Genomic DNA, 19,875 nt, shown 5'->3' with positions numbered 1-19,875 from the left:
TTTCCCCATGGACCCCCTTTTGCCCCCCCCGCCCCCACACTCTAACTTCCATAGAAAAGCCCCCCCCGCCCCCACACTCTAACGTCCATAGAAAAGCCCCCCTCACCCCCACACTCTAACGTCCATAGAAAAGCCCCCCCCGCCCCCACACTCTAACGTCCATAGAAAAGCCCCCCCGCCCCCACACTCTAACGTCCATAGAAAAGCCCCCCCCGCCCCCACACTCTAACTTCCATAGAAAAGCCCCCCCCCGCCCCCACACTCTAACGTCCATAGAAAAGCCGCCCTCACCCCCACACTCTAACGTCCATAGAAAAGCCCCCCTCACCCCCACACTCTAACGTCCATAGAAAAGCCCCCCTCACCCCCACACTCTAACGTCCATAGAAAAGCCCCCCCCGCCCCCACACTCTAACGTCCATAGAAAAGCCCCCCTCACCCCCACACTCTAACGTCCATAGAAAAGCCCCCCCCGCCCCCACACTCTAACGTCCATAGAAAAGCCCCCCCGCCCCCACACTCTAACTTCCATAGAAAAGCCCCCCCCCGCCCCCACACTCTAACGTCCATAGAAAAGCCGCCCTCACCCCCACACTCTAACGTCCATAGAAAAGCCCCCCTCACCCCCACACTCTAACGTCCATAGAAAAGCCCCCCTCACCCCCACACTCTAACGTCCATAGAAAAGCCCCCCCGCCCCCACACTCTAACTTCCATAGAAAAGCCGCCCTCACCCCCACACTCTAACGTCCATAGAAAAGCCCCCCCCGCCCCCACACTCTAACTTCCATAGAAAAGCCGCCCTCACCCCCACACTCTAACGTCCATAGAAAAGCCCCCCCGCCCCCACACTCTAACTTCCATAGAAAAGCCGCCCTCACCCCCACACTCTAACGTCCATAGAAAAGCCCCCCCGCCCCCACACTCTAACTTCCATAGAAAAGCCGCCCTCACCCCCACACTCTAACGTCCATAGAAAAGCCCCCCCCGCCCCCACACTCTAACGTCCATAGAAAAGCCCCCCCGCCCCCACACTCTAACGTCCATAGAAAAGCCCCCCTCACCCCCACACTCTAACGTCCATAGAAAAGCCCCCCTCACCCCCACACTCTAACGTCCATAGAAAAGCCCCCCCGCCCCCACACTCTAACATCCATAGAAAAGCCCCCCCCGCCCCCACACTCTAACGTCCATAGAAAAGCCCCCCCGCCCCCACACTCTAACGTCCATAGAAAAGCCGCCCTCACCCCCACACTCTAACGTCCATAGAAAAGCCCCCCCGGCCCCCACACTCTAACGTCCATAGAAAAGCCCCCCTCACCCCCACACTCTAACGTCCATAGAAAAGCCCCCCTCACCCCCACACTCTAACGTCCATAGAAAAGCCCCCCCCGCCCCCACACTCTAACATCCATAGAAAAGCCCCCCTCACCCCCACACTCTAACGTCCATAGAAAAGCCACACCGAAGAGCGAAGAGCGGGCAAACACACACTGACATTCCGGCTTTCACACCTTCACCTCCGGCGGCCACACCCACTCCTTCCCCGTCCCCCGCGAGGCTGGGGGTCAGCACCCGGGGCCTCCCTCTGAATTCCCTCTGGATACCCTTTGGCTATTTGGGGGGGGGGGGCTGTTTATCTTTTAATCGTAAACAGTTAGGGTCTGCCTTTTACCCATCAGTCACAGAGGCTCTGCTTGGGGTTAATTTCTGGGGAACGCGGACAGCGTCCCTGTGGAGCCTCTCTGGGGACACGGAGGCCAGGGCCTCCCTTACCCGAGGCTGCAGGACAGACAGCCCACGGGGTCTTCTCCTTGTGCGCCCAGGGCTCTGTGCTGTGCCTCACGTTGTAGCGGTTTATTGCCGTGTGGTGTGTGAGGGAGGGACCTGGCTTTGCTGGTTTTCTAAACAGAAGTCACAGCCCAGTTCCCTCGCCTGCCTGCGGCCTGGTCGCCATTTCCCGTTATGTGTGTGGATAGACCTGTGCGCATTTGTATCTCTGGATTTTTAAAAATTCTCACCTGAGGGGATTTATCGATTTTTTTTAGAGAGAGAGAGGGAGGGAGGGAGACGAGAGAGAAACATCTATCGGTTGCCTCTCTACACACCCTAATTGGGGATCAAACCCACAGCCTGGGTATGTGCCCTGACCAGGGATCGAACCCAAGACCTTCCAGTGCCTGGGACGATGCTCCCAACCACTGAGCCACACGGCCAGGGCCATGTCGGATTTCTTAACAAGTCCTTGCCCCCTGGACTGGGTGTAGGGACAGGAGCCCGCTCCTGGGCCCCACAATGCTTCTTCACACGACGCAGGCTCTGCTTTCTGTACAGCAGGTCACGTCACACTCGTGGGAGGGGGCGCACTAGAACGTCAGGCCGGGCTCCTGGTCCCCACAGACCCACTCGCCGAGGGTGGTCTGTGGCTGACCCCCACGTTCCTGGTTGCAGGAGCTCTGGCTCTGCCCATGGCCAAGAGGGGGACCACGGATGGAGGGGACCGCGGATGGAGGGGGACTGTGAACGGCCAGGAGGGGGCCGCGGATGGAGGGGACCGCGGATGGAGGGGGACTGTGAACGGCCAGGAGGGGGCCGCGGATGGAGGGGACCGCGGATGGAGGGCCGCGGATGGAGGGCCGCGGATGGAGGGGACCGCGGATGGAGGGGACCGCGGATGGAGGGGACCGCGGATGGAGGGCAACTGTGAACAGCCAGGAGGGGGTTGTGGATGGAGGGGACCGCAGACAGCCAGGAGGGGGTTGCGGATGGAGGGGACTGCGGATGGAAGGGGACTGTGAACGGCCAGGAGGGGGTTGCGGATGGAGGGGACTGTGGATGGAGGGGGACTGTGAACGGCCAGGAGGGGACCGCGGGTGGAGGGGACCGCGGATGGAGGGGGACTGTGAACGGCCAGGAGGGGGTTGCGGATGGAGGGGACCGCGGATGGAAGGGGACTGTGAACGGCCAGGAGGGGGTTGCGGATGGAGGGGACCGCGGATGGAAGGGGACTGTGAACGGCCAGGAGGGGGTTGCGGATGGAGGGGACCGCGGATGGAGGGGGACTGTGAACGGCCAGGAGGGGGTTGCGGATGGAGGGGACCGCGGATGGAGGGGGACTGTGAACGGCCAGGAGGGGGTTGCGGATGGAGGGGACCGCGGATGGAGGGGGACTGTGAACGGCCAGGAGGGGGTTGCGGATGGAGGGGACCGCGGATGGAGGGGGACTGTGAACGGCCAGGAGGGGGTTGCGGATGGAGGGGACCGCGGATGGAGGGGGACTGTGAACGGCCAGGAGGGGGTTGCGGATGGAGGGGACCGTGGATGGAGGGGGACTGTGAACAGCCAGGAGGGGGCCGCGGGTGGAGGGGACCGCGGATGGAAGGGGACTGTGAACGGCCAGGAGGGGGTTGCGGATGGAGGGGACCGCGGATGGAAGGGGACTGTGAACGGCCAGGAGGGGGTTGCGGATGGAGGGGACCGCGGATGGAGGGGGACTGTGAACGGCCAGGAGGGGGTTGCGGATGGAGGGGACCGTGGATGGAGGGGGACTGTGAACAGCCAGGAGGGGGCCGCGGATGGAGGGGACCGCGGATGGAGGGCCGCGGATGGAGGGGACCGCGGATGGAGGGGGACTGTGAACGGCCAGGAGGGGGTTGCAGATGGAGGGGACTGCGGATGGAGGGGACCGCGGACAGCCAGGAGGGGGTCTGAGGTTGTCTGGAATCTGTTCTAAGTGCCGCCCTGTCCCTTGGTCTTCCAGCCTGAGAGACACTCTAGTCAGTTACATGGAGACGAAAGAAGGTGACATTCCCCCCGAGATGGAGGATCAGTTCCCGGAGGAGATACTGCTCCACCACTGCATCTCTGCGTGGAAAACGGCGGCCTCGCTGAAGCGGGCACGACAGGCGAGATAGAGCCGCTCCCTCCGGAGAGCTACTCCCTCCACAGAGCCGCTCCCTCCGGAGAGCTACTCCCTCCACAGAGCTGCTCCCTCCGGAGAGCTACTCCCTCCACAGAGCCGCTCCCTCCGGAGAGCTACTCCCTCCACAGAGCCGCTCCCTCCGGAGAGCCGCTCCCCCCACAGAGCTGCTCCCTCCGGCGGGGACTCCGCGCTCTCCGGGTGGTGACATGGGTCTGGGAGGTGGAAGCCAACCAGGCCACAGGCTCACGGTCCAGGGAGTGGGCGGGAACCATCGTCTCGGGCCTCCAGCCCCACTTCCTCGGGCCACGTGGTCGTGGGGAGGGGGAGGGGGCAGGGCACAACTTTCCCTTTTATTTCCTGTGCCGTGCTCCGCTCTCACAGAAGAGGCGGCGTCCTCCTCCCCTCTCTCCCTGCGTGCTCCCGGGCGTCCTGGGAGTCAGGGACCTGGGAGCCCAACCAACGGGACCTGGCGCGGCCCGGCCTGACTACCCCCGGGTCGGAGCCCTGGACTCGGCGCCCACACTCTCAGGGACTCCGTTTCCTCATCCGTCCAAGGAAGGAGCCGGGCCTGGGCTTCTGAAACGGGGAATGAACGGGTGTCCGTGCCGGCGTGGGTCCGGGCGCAGCCGGGCACGGCTGAGGGAGCGCTGCCTGGCATTCTGCCCAGTCAGCGGGATCCCCGTGTGACCTCGGTCCCTGCGGTCTCAGCCGAGGCATAAACAGACTCAGGAAGGACACGAGGCCGTGAAGTTTCCAGAAAAGAGCCCGGAGGACTCTGGTCCCAGCCCTGCCCTCGTCCTGCCGTCGCTGGAAGTGAGGTGCCGGGGCCTCAGGACTAGTTCCCACTCCGGGGGCCGCACCCACGGCCACGGCCACGGCCACGGCCACACAGCCGTGGACAGCTCAGGGAAAGGCCCTGCGCTCATTCCGGGTGAGCGAGGGCCGCACCAGCTCCAGGCGGCCGTGGGGAAGAGCCACAGCAAGAGCCGGCTCCGCCCTCGGCCCCCCCCCCCCCCCGGCCGCGGCGCCCCCCGTGGCCACTCCGTGGTGCTTGGTGAGCGACCCAGCCGCCCTCCTTCGCCTGAGGCGCCGGCCGCCTGCACTCGGCCCTCGGATCCTGCAGACACCCCCATGCCGTCCGCACCCGGGGGGCCACTTCAATCAGGGAAGGGGGTTCCCTGCACTAGGAACTCCTGGATCCCTCCGGGCTGGGGTGACGCCGCCATGGTGGCCATCAGCACCACTCAGGCTCCTTCCTCCCTTGGGGGTGGGGGAGGGACTGTCCTCCCCACTTTTATGAAGGTGTTTTATAAGACTTTTGTACGCTCTGCTTTCAAAGCCTTAACTGCCATTGTCCACCATTATCTTGTTTGCCTCAAAATACACTGGCCCAGCACACACAAATGCGAGTTTGTTACAGCGGTTACACCTGTTTAATAAACTTGGGTTTTGATCAAGCCAGAGAGTCCTCTGTGGGGTGGGCCCTGCCTATGGCCCGGCGCCCTCCACTCGCTGAGGCCGGCTCTGCTCGCTCTAGAGCTTCCCATGCCCTGGGAACGGAGCCCTGGTTCAGAGCGGAGGGTAAACTCCCCCTCCGGGCAGGAGGACGGCAGGGGCTCGCAGCCTCCGAGCTGAACGCTGCTCCCTTAGCAGGAGCCTGGGCCTCAGGGTGCCCTCCCTCCCTGGCCTGGGCAGGAGTCTGGCTCCCAAAGGACTGGGCCCTCCCCTGGGCACGGCCCCACAGTCACTGGGACTGAAGCCAAGGCGCCTGGTGAATGGCAGGTGCCCCGCCATGGGGTTCGGGGTTCGGGGCGAGTCGTTGCAAATGACGGCACCGCACCCGGAAACAGCAGAGGTGGGGCGGCGCTGCGGCTCCCCCCGTGCGGGAGGGAGGGGAGCAGCCTGGGCGCCAGGAGATGGGATGCAGGGCCAAGGATGTCCGCAGCGGGTGGGCTCTTGCCCTGGCCGGTGGCTCAATGGTTAGAACCTCCCGCCGGGACTCAAGGGCTCCACCCTGGGAGGCGCTTGTGGGAGGCAACCAATCCCTGTCTCTCTCGCCGTCCCACTCTTTCTAACAAATCAATGGGAAAGAGCCACCGGTGAGGATTAACAAAAAACAAACATTATGGCCTCTTCACTCCTCGCCCGGCCCAGACCCCTGTTCCTTCGTGCACATGAATGTCCACGCTTCCTGCTGTCCCTGGCGGCCGCTCGGTGTGCACGTGAGAACGCGGCCCGCGCGGGCTTCTCCGGGGCATCTGTGGGTCCGTGCGACGTCCCCGCCGGGGCCCCGAGCCCCACGGACTCCCCGCTCCGCGGGGCGGGGCGGTCCACGCGAGGGCGGTGCAGGCGAGGCCGGTGCCCCGTGCGACCTCCAGCCACGAGGCGGCGCCGTCCGCTGAGCCCCGCCCCAGGCGGCCCCACCAAGCGCCTCCATGGGAAACCGGAAGTGACGCAAGCGGAAGGGGTGTCGGGGCTGTGCCATGGCCCAGGAAGCGGTTGGGCCGCCGCCCGAGGAAACCCTGTCGCTCTGGAAACGGTAATGAAGCCGGGAAACGAGCAAGACTTTGGGGCTGAAGCGATGCCGCCCCCGCGGCCCCGCCAACCTCGGAGTCCCTGGCTTTGGGGCGGCGGGGACCCAAGGGCCTTCGGGAGCTGCAGGGGGCGGGGCGGCCTCAGGGGGCGGGGCGGGCGGAGGGGGCGGGGCGGGCGGAGAGGGCGGGGCGGCCTCAGGGGGCGGGGCGGCCTCAGGGGGCGGGGCGGGCGGAGGGGGCGGGGCAGGCGGAGGGGGCGGGGCGGCCTCAGGGGGCGGGGCAGGCGGAGGGGGCGGGGCGGGCGGAGGGGTGGGGCAGGCGGAGGGGGCGGGGCGGCCGGAGGGGCGTGGCAGGCGGAGGGGGCGGGGCCCGACTGCCCGCTGCTCGCGTGTCTGCCCTCAGGGAGCAAGCCCTGCTGAAGGCCCGCGTCGTGGACCAGGACACCGAGGCGTGGCAGCGGGACCCCGCCTTCGCGGGGCTGCAGAGGGTCGGAGGCGTGGACGTGTCCTTCGTGAAGGGCGACAGTGTCAGAGCCTGCGCCTCTCTCGTGGTGCTCAGCTACCCTGAGCTGGAGGTAACGGGTGGGGCTGGGGCAGGTGCGCTCCGTGTGCCCCGGTGAGAGAGGTGGGGCTCCGGGACAGGGAACGCGGTGTTTTGTAGGATTTCGTTAATAGGTTGGGGGGTCTGCGACGAAAACGAGGAGACATCTTAGACTCCCCATCTCGGTGACCCGCGGGGACACATCCCAAGTTGCCCGAGCTGGAAATCTGTCTTCCCAGACCACTCCCCTCCCGTCACAGACTAGCTCCATTTTAATATATATATTTTTTTGTTGTTGTTGATTTCAGAGAGCAAGGGAGAGGGAGAGGTCGAAACATCAGTGATGAGAATCATTGATCGGCCGCCTCCTGTACACCCCAACTAGAGATCAAGCCCGCCACCCGGGCACGTGCCCTGAGCGGGAATCGAACCGTGACCTCCTGGTTCATAGGTCGGCACTCAACTACTGAGCCACGCCGGCCGGGCCACTAGCTCCATTTTCAGCATTTCTTTTCTGCATCCTAAATGTGGCTGGCGTCAGCCCCCTGTGTGCGTCCCCCTGCCCCTCCCTGGCCACGCCGCAGCCACCCTCCTGCCGGTGACAAGCAGGGTCTTCGCTGGGTCCGTGCTGCCAGCAGAGCTGGTTCCTAAAAGGCAAGTGTGGTCACGGCACCACCTCGTCCCCGTGAGACCCTGCCCGTGCCTTCGTGGCCAATAAAGCCACACTTGCTGACACGGTGCGAAGGCCTCTCCCTGTCTGACTTCTGCTTAAGGAAGGCTGTGGGTCAGCTCTCAGCCACTCCCCTCCCCACCTCCCCTCCGAGGACTTTGGGTCCCGCAGGCAGGCCCCGCTGCCCCGCTGCCTGCCCTTTGCTGCGACGTTTCCTGTCCTGGAACATTCTACCCATCTCTCAGGTTCTCCAGTGACGACCCTCATCCCGCAAGACCAAGAGTTTCTCCCAGCACCCCCTCTTTTCTCTCGCTCACTGGAATGGGATTGGTCTGTCTCCCCTACCGTGTGGTCCTGTCCACCAGCCGTGGCTGGGCACCGAGCTCCCGGCCTGGTGTGGAGAAGACGGGAGTAGCTGCGTGAAGGAGGGAATGAGCCGTGTGCCAGGGTGTCTGCGGGCCCAGCTCAGGGAGCCTTGGCTGAGGAAGAGCTTGGGAAGGGCCTTGCTGTGCGGCTTTGGAGGGATCCCTGCTCCTCTGCCTCCCGCAGGCCGCGTCCTCCCGCCTCGGCCCTTTGCACTTGACTTGGGAGGCCCCTCCATCAAAACCCAGCAGAAGTGTGCCCGCACCTGCTCCGTGCTGAGGGGGGAGTGTGCCCGCACCTGCTCCGTGCTGAGCGGGGAGTGTGCCCGCACCTGCTCCGTGCTGAGGGGAGTGTGCCCGCACCTGCTCCGTGCTGAGGGGGGAGTGTGCCCGCACCTGCTCCGTGCTGAGGGGGGAGTGTGCCCGCACCTGCTCCGTGCCGAGGGGGGAGTGTGCCCGCACCTGCTCTGTGCTGAGGGGGGAGTGTGCCCGCACCTGCTCTGTGCTGAGGGGGGAGTGTGCCCGCACCTGCTCTGTGCTGAGGGGGAAGTGTGCCCGCACCTGCTCCGTGCTGAGGGGGGAGTGTGCCCGCACCTGCTCCGTGCTGAGGGGAGTGTGCCCGCACCTGCTCCGTGCTGAGGGGAGTGTGCCCGCACCTGCTCTGTGCTGAGGGGGGAGTGTGCCCGCACCTGCTCTGTGCTGAGGGGGGAGTGTGCCCGCACCTGCTCCGTGCTGAGGGGGGAGTGTGCCCGCACCTGCTCCGTGCTGAGGGGGGAGTGTGCCCGCACCTGCTCCGTGCTGAGGGGAGTGTGCCCGCACCTGCTCTGTGCTGAGGGGGGAGTGTGCCCGCACCTGCTCCGTGCTGAGGGGGGAGTGTGCCCGCACCTGCTCCGTGCTGAGGGGGGAGTGTGCCCGCACCTGCTCCGTGCTGAGGGGAGTGTGCCCGCACCTGCTCCGTGCTGAGGGGAGTGTGCCCGCACCTGCTCCGTGCTGAGGGGAGTGTGCCCGCACCTGCTCCGTGCTGAGGGGGGAGTGTGCCCGCACCTGCTCCGTGCTGAGGGGGGAGCGACCGAGGCCGGCCCTCAGAGCCCTGGTCCGTGTGGAGGATGGCCTGGGGGAAGGGCACGGCCTGCTTGGCTCCCCACCTGGCTCTGCCCCGCCCGCTTCACCCCAGGCCTCCGCCCCCCCCTTTCTCCTGTGGACGGACAGCGTCTGCGCGCACTGAGCTGAGCTGAGGCCTGTGCCCGGGGCAGCTAGTGCAACCGCACGCCCTAGTGCAACCGCCCGCCCGCCATGGACGCGTCAGCCCCAGGGATTCTGGCTTCCCCAGACCAGGTCCCATGTTCCCCGGGCCCGTGCTGCCCCTCGCTGCTGTTACCCCACCTCCGCCCCGGCCTCGATCGCGGGCCATGCTGGGAGCTGTCCTCACGGTGATGGGTTACCGGCCGCCTACACGCTGTCTCCCACTGACCGAGGCGCTCGGGGGGTCTTATCCCGTGTCCTCTCGTCACCCCAGCACGTGCACAGGGCAGCTGCACGCAGTCAGCTGCGTGTGGGCTCAGGCTAGCCAAGGGTCTTGGGAAAGTGGCCCAGTGGCCCCCAATGCGGGCGAGATCTGCAGCCTCCGTGGGCAGATCCACAGACCGAGCGGGGCCGTGGTTGCCGAGGGCTGGGTGTGGGGCGGGGGCAGTGACGGCTGACCGGTGCAGGTTTATGGCGGTCTGGAGAACATGCACGCCCTCAGGCCCAAGGTGCAGGGTCCCTGTGCCGGGAGCGGGTCCCGCACCGTGCTCACCAGGTGTGACGGGCTGTGTTCTGAAGAGCCAGGGGGGGCGCTGTCCATCCGGGAGCCCTGGCTGCCGGCCTCCCGCCTGACGTCTCCAGCACTTCTCGCGGGACCTGCCCTGGTCCCCTGAGCCTCCCCACGTCCGGCCTAGGCTCTGACTCACAGGAGCAGCCCGATCAGACAGCTGACTCGGCGGCAGGTCGACTCCCAGCCCCATCTGCAGGGCGCTCCCCTGTCCTTTCTCACGCTCGCCTCCCGGACAGTGAGGAGGGAGGGCCCGGGAGCCGGAGGGGGGCTGCAGAGGAGGGGATCCCCGGACGAAGGCAGAGCCGTGTCCCTTCTCCCCCCCCCCCCCCCCCCCGGCGGCCTGACCTGGCTCCTGGCACAGGTGCTGTATGAGGACAGCCGCCTGGTCCGCCTGACGGCCCCCTACCTGTCGGGCTTCCTGGCCTTCCGAGAGGTGCCCTTCCTGGTGGACGCGGTGCGGCGGCTGCGGGAGAAGGAGCCCAGCCTCGTGCCCCAGGCAGGTTCCTCCAGGGGCCTCTGCTGGGGGGGGGGGGGGGCGGGGGCTTCCTGGGGAGGTGCACTGCCCTGAGGGCGGGGAGGGGACCTCAAACCTGGGCTCAGCGGTGGCCCGGCCTCCTGCTCCCAGACCACCGGCCTCATGGCAGCACCACTGACCGCGCCTTCTGTGGCTCTTCCAGGTCCTCCTGGTGGACGGAAATGGGGTGCTCCACCCCCGAGGTGATCCTGCTCCCAAGAGGTGGCGGGGAGGGCTGAGGGCGGGGGGGCTCCTTTCTGTCTTGTTGGGACCCACCAGTAAAGACCCTTCTTTTCCCCCATCCCGCCTGCCCCACGGCCTGTCCCCTGGTGGCCACCTGTAGCCTGACCTGGCCCCGACCCGACAGGGCCAGGCAGCGTGTGTCCCCCAGACGCTGGGACGTGGCTCAAGGGAGAGCGGAGGGCCGGGCTGCTTCACCCTCAGATAGGAAGTGGGGGAGAGGCGGGCAGCAGAGGGCAAGGGGGGAACACGCACCACCCTGGAAGCCGGTGCGGGACCCTCAGGCCTGCCTCAGCGGGGACCCCAGGCACAGCAATCCCGCCACCTGGCAAGAGCCCCCGAGTGTCAGGGGAATCGGGGTGGGGGGGGCAGAGACCCAGAGGCTGATGGTGGCCACAAAGGGAGGAAGGGGGAGGTGCTGGGAGCGCCGAGTGGCTCCTAAGTGCTGGAGGGCGGCATCCTCTGCCCAGCGGACTCCTGGGAAGTGGGCAGGGGCCACGGGTCAGCTGGGGCCTGGAGTCCTGTCCCTCAGCCCGAGCAGGCTGTCCGCTCGGCAGGCTTGGAGGCGCTGGTGTGTCCCGAGGCCCCTGCCGCCCCTGCACCGCTTGGCTCATTGCCGCCCCCCCTCCCCCCCCAGGCTTCGGGGTGGCCTGCCACCTGGGCGTGCTCACAGACCTGCCCTGCGTCGGGGTGGCCAAGAAGCTGCTGCAGGTGGACGGGCTGGAGAAGGACGCCCTGCACAGGGACCAGGTGCGACACCGCCCCCCCCCCCCCCCCCCGGCAGCCCAGCCTGTTGCCGCTCGCCCCTCCTGGGTCCCTGGCCGAGGCTCAGGAGGACCCGCTGTGCGCCCCCGGGCTCCCTGTGGGTGCTGGCACCTCGCAGCCCCCTCTCCCAGCCCCCCTGCCCCTGAGGGGCCCCTGTGGGGTGGGGCCTCTGGCTCTTGGGCTGGGACACGGAGCCTGTGCGTGCCCTGCACGCTCCCCTCCCGGCCTCCGTGCTCTGCCCTGCGCAGCACCAGGAGGGCGGGGGGGGGGGGCGGGCTCCCGAGACAGCGGGCGGCACTGGCTCTCCCTCTGGGAAGCGGCTGGAGGACAGGGCACGTGTCTCGCTCGGGGCAACCCTGCGTCTGCGTGGGGCCGTGGGCAGGGACCCCGCCTTCCAGGGGGCCACCCCGCTGCCCCCCAAAACGTCCCTTGGGTTGAAGCAACTGTGCCCAGGTTCCTAGCAGGAGCGAGCGCACAGGAAGCGAGGGCCGTGGGCAGTTCTGGCTTGTGGGGCCGGAGCAGCCTCCCACCCGCTGTGGCCTGGGCAGGCTCCCCCCCTCCCCCCCCCCAGCCTTCGCCCTAGAACCGGAGGAGAGAGCCGCGCTCGGAGCGCCTCGCCAGGGTGCACGGTGCCGGGGCAGCTCGCCGGGCAGGGCCGCTCCCAGGGTGCTCCGGGCCTCCGCCCCCGCCGCTCCGTTGTGAAGGGCTCACGTGTGTCCTGTTCCCCAGACACGCCTCCTGCGCGCCGGCGGGGACTCCTTTCCTCTGATGGGCCGCTCCGGGGCCGTCCTGGGCAGGGTGAGTGCCCGGCCTGTGCTCCCCCGCAGGCCCGTCACCAGGTCAGCACCCACGGACCTGCACGCGCGCACGGACCCCCACCCCCTCCCCGCTGGCTGGCGTGGCTGTCCGAGCGGCCCACCCCGTGCCCCAGGCGCTGCATCCCCCCAGGTCCCTCCTGCACTCGGGACAGGCTCAGCCCTCCAGCCACAGGGCCTGCCCCAGGCCCTGACCCCCTCCTGCCCCAGGCCCTGACCCCCTCCTGCCCCAGGCCCTGACCCCCTCCTGCCCCAGGCCCTGACCCCCTCCTGCCCTAGCCCCTGACCCCCTCCTGCCCCAGGCCCTGACCCCCTCCTGCCCCAGGCCCTGACCCCCTCCTGCCCCAGCCCCTGACCCCTCCCTGCCCCAGGCCCTGCGGAGCCACGACCGCAGCTCCAAGCCCCTCTACGTCTCCGTGGGCCACAAGATGAGCCTGGAGGCGGCCGTGCGCCTGACCCACAGCTGCTGCCGGTTCCGGGTCCCAGAGCCCGTGCGCCAGGTGGGTGGGCAGCTCACCCAGGGCCTGGCTCTGCCTCTGGCCCCCGGGGCCCCCACCCCTCCCTCGGGTCCTGGGGCCTCCCTGGCTGCAGCGTGCGGAGCGGCCTCCAGGTGGCAGCACAGCCCGCACAGCGTGGGCTCAGCCCCTGCTGAGGGCCTAGGCCTCCGTGGCTGCTGAGCGCCTCCTGGGTCCCACGCTCTTCCCACCCAGGTGCCGGGTGGTGGGTGCTCACGCTGCGGCGTGGCCTGGCTCCAGGGGGCCTGTCCTGCGTCCCACCCTGTGTGACCGGAACTACTCCCCGACCCGCAGAGCCGGCCTGGTGCCTGGTGTGCCCGCAGGGTCAGTGACCGTCCTGCCGGGGCGGCCTGTAAAGGCGGTGGGCCCGTGCCCAGCCCTGGGGGAGCCCGCAGCCCCGTCTCTGCCGCCAGCGGGTGAGGCTGTCCAGCGACTGCTGTCCCTCGGGTCCCCCCGTCAGCACTGCCCTCCCGACGGCTTCGGGGTTGGTGCTGCTCCTCCCCAGGACGTCCGCGGGTGCCCGGGCCAGGCCTGGGCTCTCTTGCGGTGCCCTCCCACCGGAGTGCACGTCCCCCTGCCCGCCTGCCCGCTCCCGCTGGAGCAGAGGCCTGGGGGCGGGTAGCCGTGTGCCCCTTCGGACGTGGCGTGAAGGCCAGGCCCCGGGGTGGAGTCAGCACGTGGCAGACCCTGCAGCCAGGTCCGGGGCCATGGCCCCTGGCCACGCGGGGGCTTTGTGGATGTCTCTGCACCGCCCTGGGGACGGGGCGCTGGCTGACACAGGCGGGAGGGGCGCCGGGCTGGGCCCTCGGGGAAGGGGTTTCGGCAGGGACCTCGACTCAGGCCGCACCCCCTAAGGGTGCTGTCTGCCGTGAAGCCAGGGGAGCCGCGTGGCTGCAGCTGAAATGGGGACCTGGATCCCCACCTTAGGCCTCGGGACCTGCCGTCCTCCTGTCACCTGCCCCCCGGGCTTTCTCGGGGGGAGCAAGTGGCGGGAGAGCCTGCCCAGAGGCCAGCTGGGGACCCAGCGCCTCACACGCCACCCTCTCCTCAGGCCGACATCCGCTCCCGAGACCACATTCGCAGGACCCTGGGCGGCCCCCAGCCCCCCGCCCCCGGGCAGGAGAGGTGAGCGCAGGAGGCCGGCAGCGGTCAGGGGTCCTCAGCTGGGGTGCAGGAGAGGAGCCAGCAGGATGCCGGGGGTCTGATGGAGGCGTGGCCAGAAACCCCCAAAGCCACGGCCCACCTCCTGCCAGGGCTGCCTGCCTGCCGTGGGCACCTGCCTGGGAGGCGCGGGGGGGGGGGGGGGCCCACACAGAGGGTGGGGGGTTCAGACCACGGGCTCCCGTCCGGCTGCCCCATCAGCGTCCTTTCTGCCCTGAGCCTCGGCTCCTCCTCCGCGCGGCAGGCGCAGGGATGCCTATCCTGCTGGGTCTCGTGGGGGAGCCTCCCGGACCGGCCGGCGCTGTCCCCTCAGGCGGGACGGGAAGCAGGCGGGGCAGTCGGCGTGGGCTCTGAGGCTGGTCTCTGGCTCCATCTGGGCGGCCCCGCCCGAGTCCCCGGCAGGCGCTTCCTCGTGCTCCTCCCCTGAGCGCGCCTCTGTGAGCCGGGTGGCCGGGGCCTGGCGGAGCTGCCGAGGGGGGCGGTGCGGCTGGGGCCCGAGCTCCCAGGGCGGGCAGGCCGTCAGGGTGGACGGTCCAGGTCAGGGCAGCCTCCAGGGAGCCTGGTAGCGAGGCCCCAGCACGGGTTTGACGCTGCCCCTTCTCCACGGCATCACAGGAAGGCTCGGGGGCCAAAGGCGTGGCCCGAGGGGGGCCCCCAGGACCCCTCGGGTGAGGGCAGGACCCCCGAGGCCCACAGCCCAGGCCCCAGGACACACCCGGAAGCCCCAGACCCGGGCGCCCAGGAGCGGTAGGACCAGGGCCGGGCGCGGAGCCAGCCGGACGCCCTGGAGAGCCGCCCGCCCGGCGCTCTGGCCTCAGAGCAGTCACTGGCCCGGACGCTCCGTGGGGGCGGGACCAGCAGGGCGCTTGGACTCAGACACGGGCCACGAGCGCCCGCCCCCGTGGCTGCGCTGTCCCCGTCCGCGGTCACGTCACGAGGCCTGGGACAGCTGGGTGATGCCCACAGAGACCTCAGCACAGAGCCCAGGCCCAGGCCCGGTGGCTTTCCCAGGGGTCACGGGAGGGGTTGCTTTTTTCCAAAAGTGCCCACGTGGGTCTGGCCAGTGTGGCTCAGTGGTTGAGCATCGACCTAGGAACCAGGTGGTCACAGTTTGATTCCTGGTCAGGGCACATGCCCGGGTTGTGGGCTCGATTCCCAGTGGGGGGCATGCAAGAGGCAGCCCATCCATGATTCTCCCTCATCATGGATGTTTCTCTCTCCCTTCCTCTCTGACATCAATAAAAATAGATTTTGGAACAATAAACGTGCTCACAGTAGCTGGCCGGCACGGGCGTACAGCCCTGCCCCGTCTCCTCTGGTACATCGGCCGCCGGCTGTTTCTGGTTGAGCTTCCGGATCATTAAACCACGGAGAGTCCAGAGCTGACGTCACAGCACACCCCCCGGACCACCTCAGCGTGCGGCAGCGACAGCGTGGCCCCCTGGCGGGTGGGAGCGGGTCTGTTAAGGCCACGCTTCCTCTGACCAGGGGGCTCCGCGGCCTCCCAGCCGGTGTGAGGACAGCGGCATGTTCCGCAGGCCCGTCCCTGTGCCAGCAGCCGCCGGAGTCCGGGACGTTCCGGGCCCCGTACCTGAGCATCGGTGTGTGAATTAACGCACCCGGTTCTCACCCGCCCGTCGCGGGACAGGTTTCTGTTCCGGCTCCTGTGGGCGCTGCCTGGAGCGGCCTTGTGCACGCTTTCGTGACGCACGTTTGCGGTTCTGTTCCGAGGGGTGACTTCCTGGCTCTCGGGGCGACTAACTTCGTGGACCGGCCGACGCTGGCTCAGTGGCTGCCTTTTCCCGGCCACAGCCAGGAGCGCCCCTCGTCCTGCCGGCACTGGCTGCACCTGCCTGGCCGCTGGCCCTGAGGGCGGGGTCTCCTGAGCTCTGCCTTGCATTTCCCTGCCGCCGAGGAGGGCGAGCCCCTTGAGCGTGCTGACTGTCCGTTTGGGATAAACGTCTCCTCACGTCCTTTGCCCTTTTTATTTTAAAAATTTTTATTGACTTCAGAGAGGAAGGGAGAGGGAGAGAGAGAGAGAAACATCGATGATGAGACGGAATCATGGATCAGCTGCCTCCTGCACGGCCCCCACTGGGGATCGAGCCCACAACCTGGGCCTGTGTCCTGACCGGGAATCGAACCCGGGACCCTTCAGTCCACAGGCCGGCGCTCTATGCACTGAGCCACCCCAGCCTGGGCCCCTTTGCCCTTGTTAAAACGGAACTGTCTTTTGTTGTGTTGTGGGTGAAGAGCCCTTTATGGGGGACCCCGGCCCGTCAGCCCCTTCACTCCGCTCTGCTCCCAGCGGGTTGTCTTCGTTCCCGACGGAGGCCTCTGACCGGGGGACCCTCGCTGTCCCTGGGAGGCTGGGCGGGGGCGGTCGTGGCTCGTGGTCGGCGTGGATGGCCCGGGGCTGGAAGCGCGAGGACGGCCATCCAGGTGACCCAGCGCCGTGGCTTCCGTTTCCGTGGTCTCCTCCCCTTGTGGCGAAGGGGTGGTGGTGTCCCCACTTCCTGTCCTGGTCTTCGTGGTCGGAGTGTCGGTCAGGGTCTGTCTGGTTGAGTGGTGTCGGAGGCGCCCTGCCCCCACGCCAGGGGGTCCCAGCGGTGACCTGGCTCAGTGGGGGCTGCCGGGGAGGGGGGTCCCTGCAGGATTCACTGAGGGGCGGGCTCCCCCACATCCAACCCTAACTCTGACTCTGACCCTGACCCTGACCCTGACCCAAGCAGACAGGCCCGCCCTCTAAGTCCTCAGCCGACGCCTGGCCTCGGGAGGGGTGCTGAGCCCACCACGGGGGGTGGGGGGGGGGCAGAGGCAGCGTGTGATGGGGCGGGGGTTAAGCCTAGTGAGGAGGCTGGAGGGGGCCTGACCTTAAAGGGACCGGAGTTTCAGCTACAGCTCCCAGGGAGACCGCGGGGTGAGTGCCACAGACCTAGGCCTGGCAGTGCAGGGGCGGGGGGGGCCAGGTGGGATCTGGACCTGCGGGCGGGGCGTTCGTAGGAGACCCCAGGGCAGCAGGATGGAGGAGGCTTCAGTGACACGAGCTGCCCACACCCACGCCCCCTCTGCCCTATCCTCACCCCCATCCCCGTCCAGAGGGCGTGGGGGCCAGAGCGGGTGGTGTCTCGCTCCTTCCCACAGAACCTTAAAAATAGAGCCGAGATGCTGTCTGCCTCAGACCACGGCTGCCCCAGAGCCCAGAATAAGCCTGAACCCCTTAATAATTCACGTCGATCCAAATAGGATGGCGCGTTAGCCTGGTGGCCCCTGCGTCCCTGCCCAGGTCCCCCCCCCCATTCCCAGGGGCTGGGAGTGGGGCTCCCGGGCGGTGGGGGGCCTGGCTCCTGCAAAGCACACCCACTCCTCCAGGCTCCTTGCCTCGGAGACCCCCGCCTGACCCCTCCCCTCGACAGTCAGGCATGGAGACACCCAGGTCCTCGCTGTCCCAAGGACCCCACCCCACTGCACCCCTCCGGCCACAAACAACGGTCCCTTCTATCACACCCCCTCGGGCTCCAGGGGTCCCAGCCCTCCAGGGCCTGGGCCCAGTCCGGGCTGCACACCCCCCTGGGGCCTGCTCCCCTGCCTTCCGGAAGGGTCCCTAAAGGGGCTCCGTGGCTGGCGGGAGCAGCTGGGGACCAGGCCTGGGTCCCAGCGTGCGGCCTCGGTGCTGCTGGGGTGGCAGTGGGTGCTCACAGCCCGGCCCCCCAGCCCTGCTGCCCTGCCCGGCCCGGCCGGGTGATTGATTAAAGGCCCGGGCATGCGGCAGCGCTGACACCCAAACGGATCGCACGCCCGGCGATCAGGCGGCGAGGTGTCGGGGATGATGGAGCGAGGGCCGCTGTCCCCAGGTCGCCTCCCGGGAGGCAGGAGCGGCTTCTCGAGGGTTCCCGCCTCTGCGGCCATGCTGGGGGGCGGGGCAGCCCGGGGGCGGGGCACAGCTGTGCTCAGGCAGGACCGCGCCCCTCCCTCTGCCTCCTCCCACCCAGCGGGCAGGGCAGGCGGGAAGGACGTGGTCAGAGAGGGAATTGGGGGTGCAGGGTGGGGGCTGTAGTGGGCAGAGGGAAGACCCAGGCCCCAGGGGCTCGGCCGGCCCTGGGAGAGAACAGGCTCCCTGGGCGCAGGGCCCACGGAGCGGCTGAGGCCGCGGGCTGCGTGTTCTTTTCTTACTGAACGTCACGTGTGTTTCTGTCAAAGTCAGTGTCCGTGGTGGATCGAGGCACTCAGCGTGGTCACCGGAACCACTCCTCTCATGTCCCTGCCCGGTGACAGTTTCCTTTTTCTGTCTGTTTTGGACCGTGTGTGTGTGTGTGTGTGTGTGTGTGTGTGTGAGAGAGAGAGAGAGTGTGTGTGTGTGTGTGAGAGTGTGTGTGTGTGTGTGTGAGAGAGAGTGTGTGTGTGTGAGAGAGAGTGTGTGTGTGTGAGAGAGTGTATGAGTGTAAGAGTGTGTGTGAGTATGTAAGAGTGTGTGTGAGTGTGGGGGTAAGAGTGTGTGTATGTGTGTGCATGTGTGTGTGTGTAAGAGTGTATGTGTGTGTGTGTAAAAGTGTGTATGTGAGTGTGTGATGTGTGTGTGTGGGGGTGTGTGTGTGTGAGTGTCTGTGTGTGTGTGATGTGTGTGAGTGTGTGTGTGTGATGTGTGTGAGTGTGTGATGTGAGTGTGTGTGTGATGTGTGTGATGTGTGTGAGTGTGAGTGTGTGTGTGATGTGTGTGTGAGTGTGTGTGTGATGTGTGTGTGAGTGTGTGTGTGATGTGAGTGTGTGTGTGTGATGTGAGTGTGTGTGTGTGTGTGAGTGTGTGTGTGTGTGAGTGTGTGTGTGAGTGTGTGTGTGATGTGTGTGTGAGTGTGTGTGTATGTGAGTGTGTGTGATGTGTGTGTGTGGGGTGTGTGTGTGTGTGTGTGTCTGTGTGTGTGATGTGTGTGAGTGTGTGTGTGTGATGTGTGTGAGTGTGTGTGATGTGAGTGTGTGTGTGATGTGTGATGTGTGTGTGTGTGTGATGTGTGTGTGAGTGTGTGATGTGAGTGTGTGTGTGATGTGAGTGTGTGTGTGAGTGTGTGTGTGTGATGTGTGTGTGAGTGTGTGTGTGATGTGAGTGTGTGTGTGTGATGTGAGTGTGTGTGAGTGTGTGTGTGTGATGTGAGTGTGTGCGTGTGATGTGTGTGTGAGTGTGAGCTTCTAAATAGTGCCCTGACGTCGCTGGGTTTCTCATTTGGAAATAACCCATTGACTTCCCGCTGAGTTTGGTCTCTCCCACGTGGCCTTCGCACACTCTCCCACACGCACACTCACACCTCCCCGCCCATCCAGGGCTCAGTGTGAGCCCGTCCTCCATGCACACCAGCCCGGCGGAGGGCCTGCGCCATGCGGCCTCTGGCTCCTCCTGGGCGCACTGGCTGCGCAGCAGGTCTGGCTCGTCTGCACCCCCGCTTGTTACCCCGATGCTGCGGTGGGAACAGGACCCCGTTGGGCCATCCATGGGCTTCCTTCCCTCCTGGAGCTGTGGCCGCTCCGCGGTGTCCAGTGTCCAGGCCCCCGGCCGCACTCCGCCTGTGACCGCGGGAGGGCACAGCCCATGGAGCCCGGGGGCTCTGTCTGGACGGCCCCCTCTCTGTCCGGCTCCCTCGCTCCCCGTCCACATGAGGGCGTCGGCAGCAGCTCCGGGAAGCCACCTCGGGGACTGAGCCCGCCGCCCCTCAGGCGGGAGGGAGCTGTCGCAATCGCATCGTCCCGGCTGGCCCAGCCTTCGGTGCCGCAGCCCGGCATCACCTCGACGGCAGGCCCAGGAGACCCTGACCCCCAACTGCGCGCCAGCCTGCCCCCAGCTCCCACTCCTCACCCCGGGAGACTACAGGTCCTTGTCCGGGCCTGCTGGTTGCGCGGCAGAAGGTAACTGCCACAGAGCCGTCCCCTGCCCCGTCGGTGTTGCCTGGGACACGGGCACATCCATCTCCTCGCCCTCGCCGCCACCGCGTCACGACCCCTCCGCCCTCGTTTCACCGGTGTCCTCTGGTGGCTTCT

At 67.2% G+C, this 19,875-nt stretch overlaps 2 protein-coding genes across 11 annotated transcripts in view; both read left to right on the top strand.

Annotated features, from left to right (window-relative positions):
* RNF213 (ring finger protein 213) overlaps positions 1-5,368 on the top strand; it is an 87,732-nt gene extending 82,364 nt beyond the window's left edge. For 4 of the 5 annotated variants that reach the window (XM_079797876.1, XM_079797877.1, XM_079797875.1 and 1 more), the window contains one exon: positions 3,761-5,368. In XM_079797876.1, coding sequence (XP_079654002.1) covers positions 3,761-3,914 — 154 coding nt within the window. In that variant the 3' untranslated portion in view covers positions 3,915-5,368. The remainder of the gene's footprint in view (positions 1-3,760) is intronic. The other variant, XM_079797879.1, reaches the window with a different exon arrangement.
* Positions 5,369-6,392: 1,024 nt separating this feature from the next.
* Positions 6,393-16,632, top strand: ENDOV (endonuclease V). Of its 6 annotated transcripts, none has more exons than XM_079798779.1 (10): positions 6,393-6,461; positions 6,859-7,030; positions 10,203-10,337; positions 10,519-10,558; positions 11,233-11,345; positions 12,090-12,158; positions 12,547-12,675; positions 12,985-13,106; positions 13,742-13,815; positions 15,100-16,632. In XM_079798779.1, exons 1-10 carry the CDS (start codon positions 6,406-6,408, stop codon positions 15,213-15,215), a joined length of 1,026 nt encoding a protein of 341 aa, XP_079654905.1. In that variant the 5' UTR covers positions 6,393-6,405; the 3' UTR covers positions 15,216-16,632. The 6 variants fall into 6 exon arrangements, with proteins under 6 accessions (XP_079654905.1, XP_079654904.1, XP_079654907.1 ...); XM_079798778.1 differs by having other exon boundaries at positions 14,467-16,631; XM_079798781.1 differs by lacking the exon at positions 12,985-13,106.
* The last annotated feature ends 3,243 nt before the right edge of the window (positions 16,633-19,875 follow it).

The sequence above is a fragment of the Cnephaeus nilssonii genome (assembly GCF_951640355.1).
Source record: "Cnephaeus nilssonii genome assembly, chromosome: 19".
Taxonomy (NCBI): domain Eukaryota; kingdom Metazoa; phylum Chordata; class Mammalia; order Chiroptera; family Vespertilionidae; genus Cnephaeus; species Cnephaeus nilssonii.
This window is presented reverse-complemented; position numbering and strand designations above follow the sequence as displayed.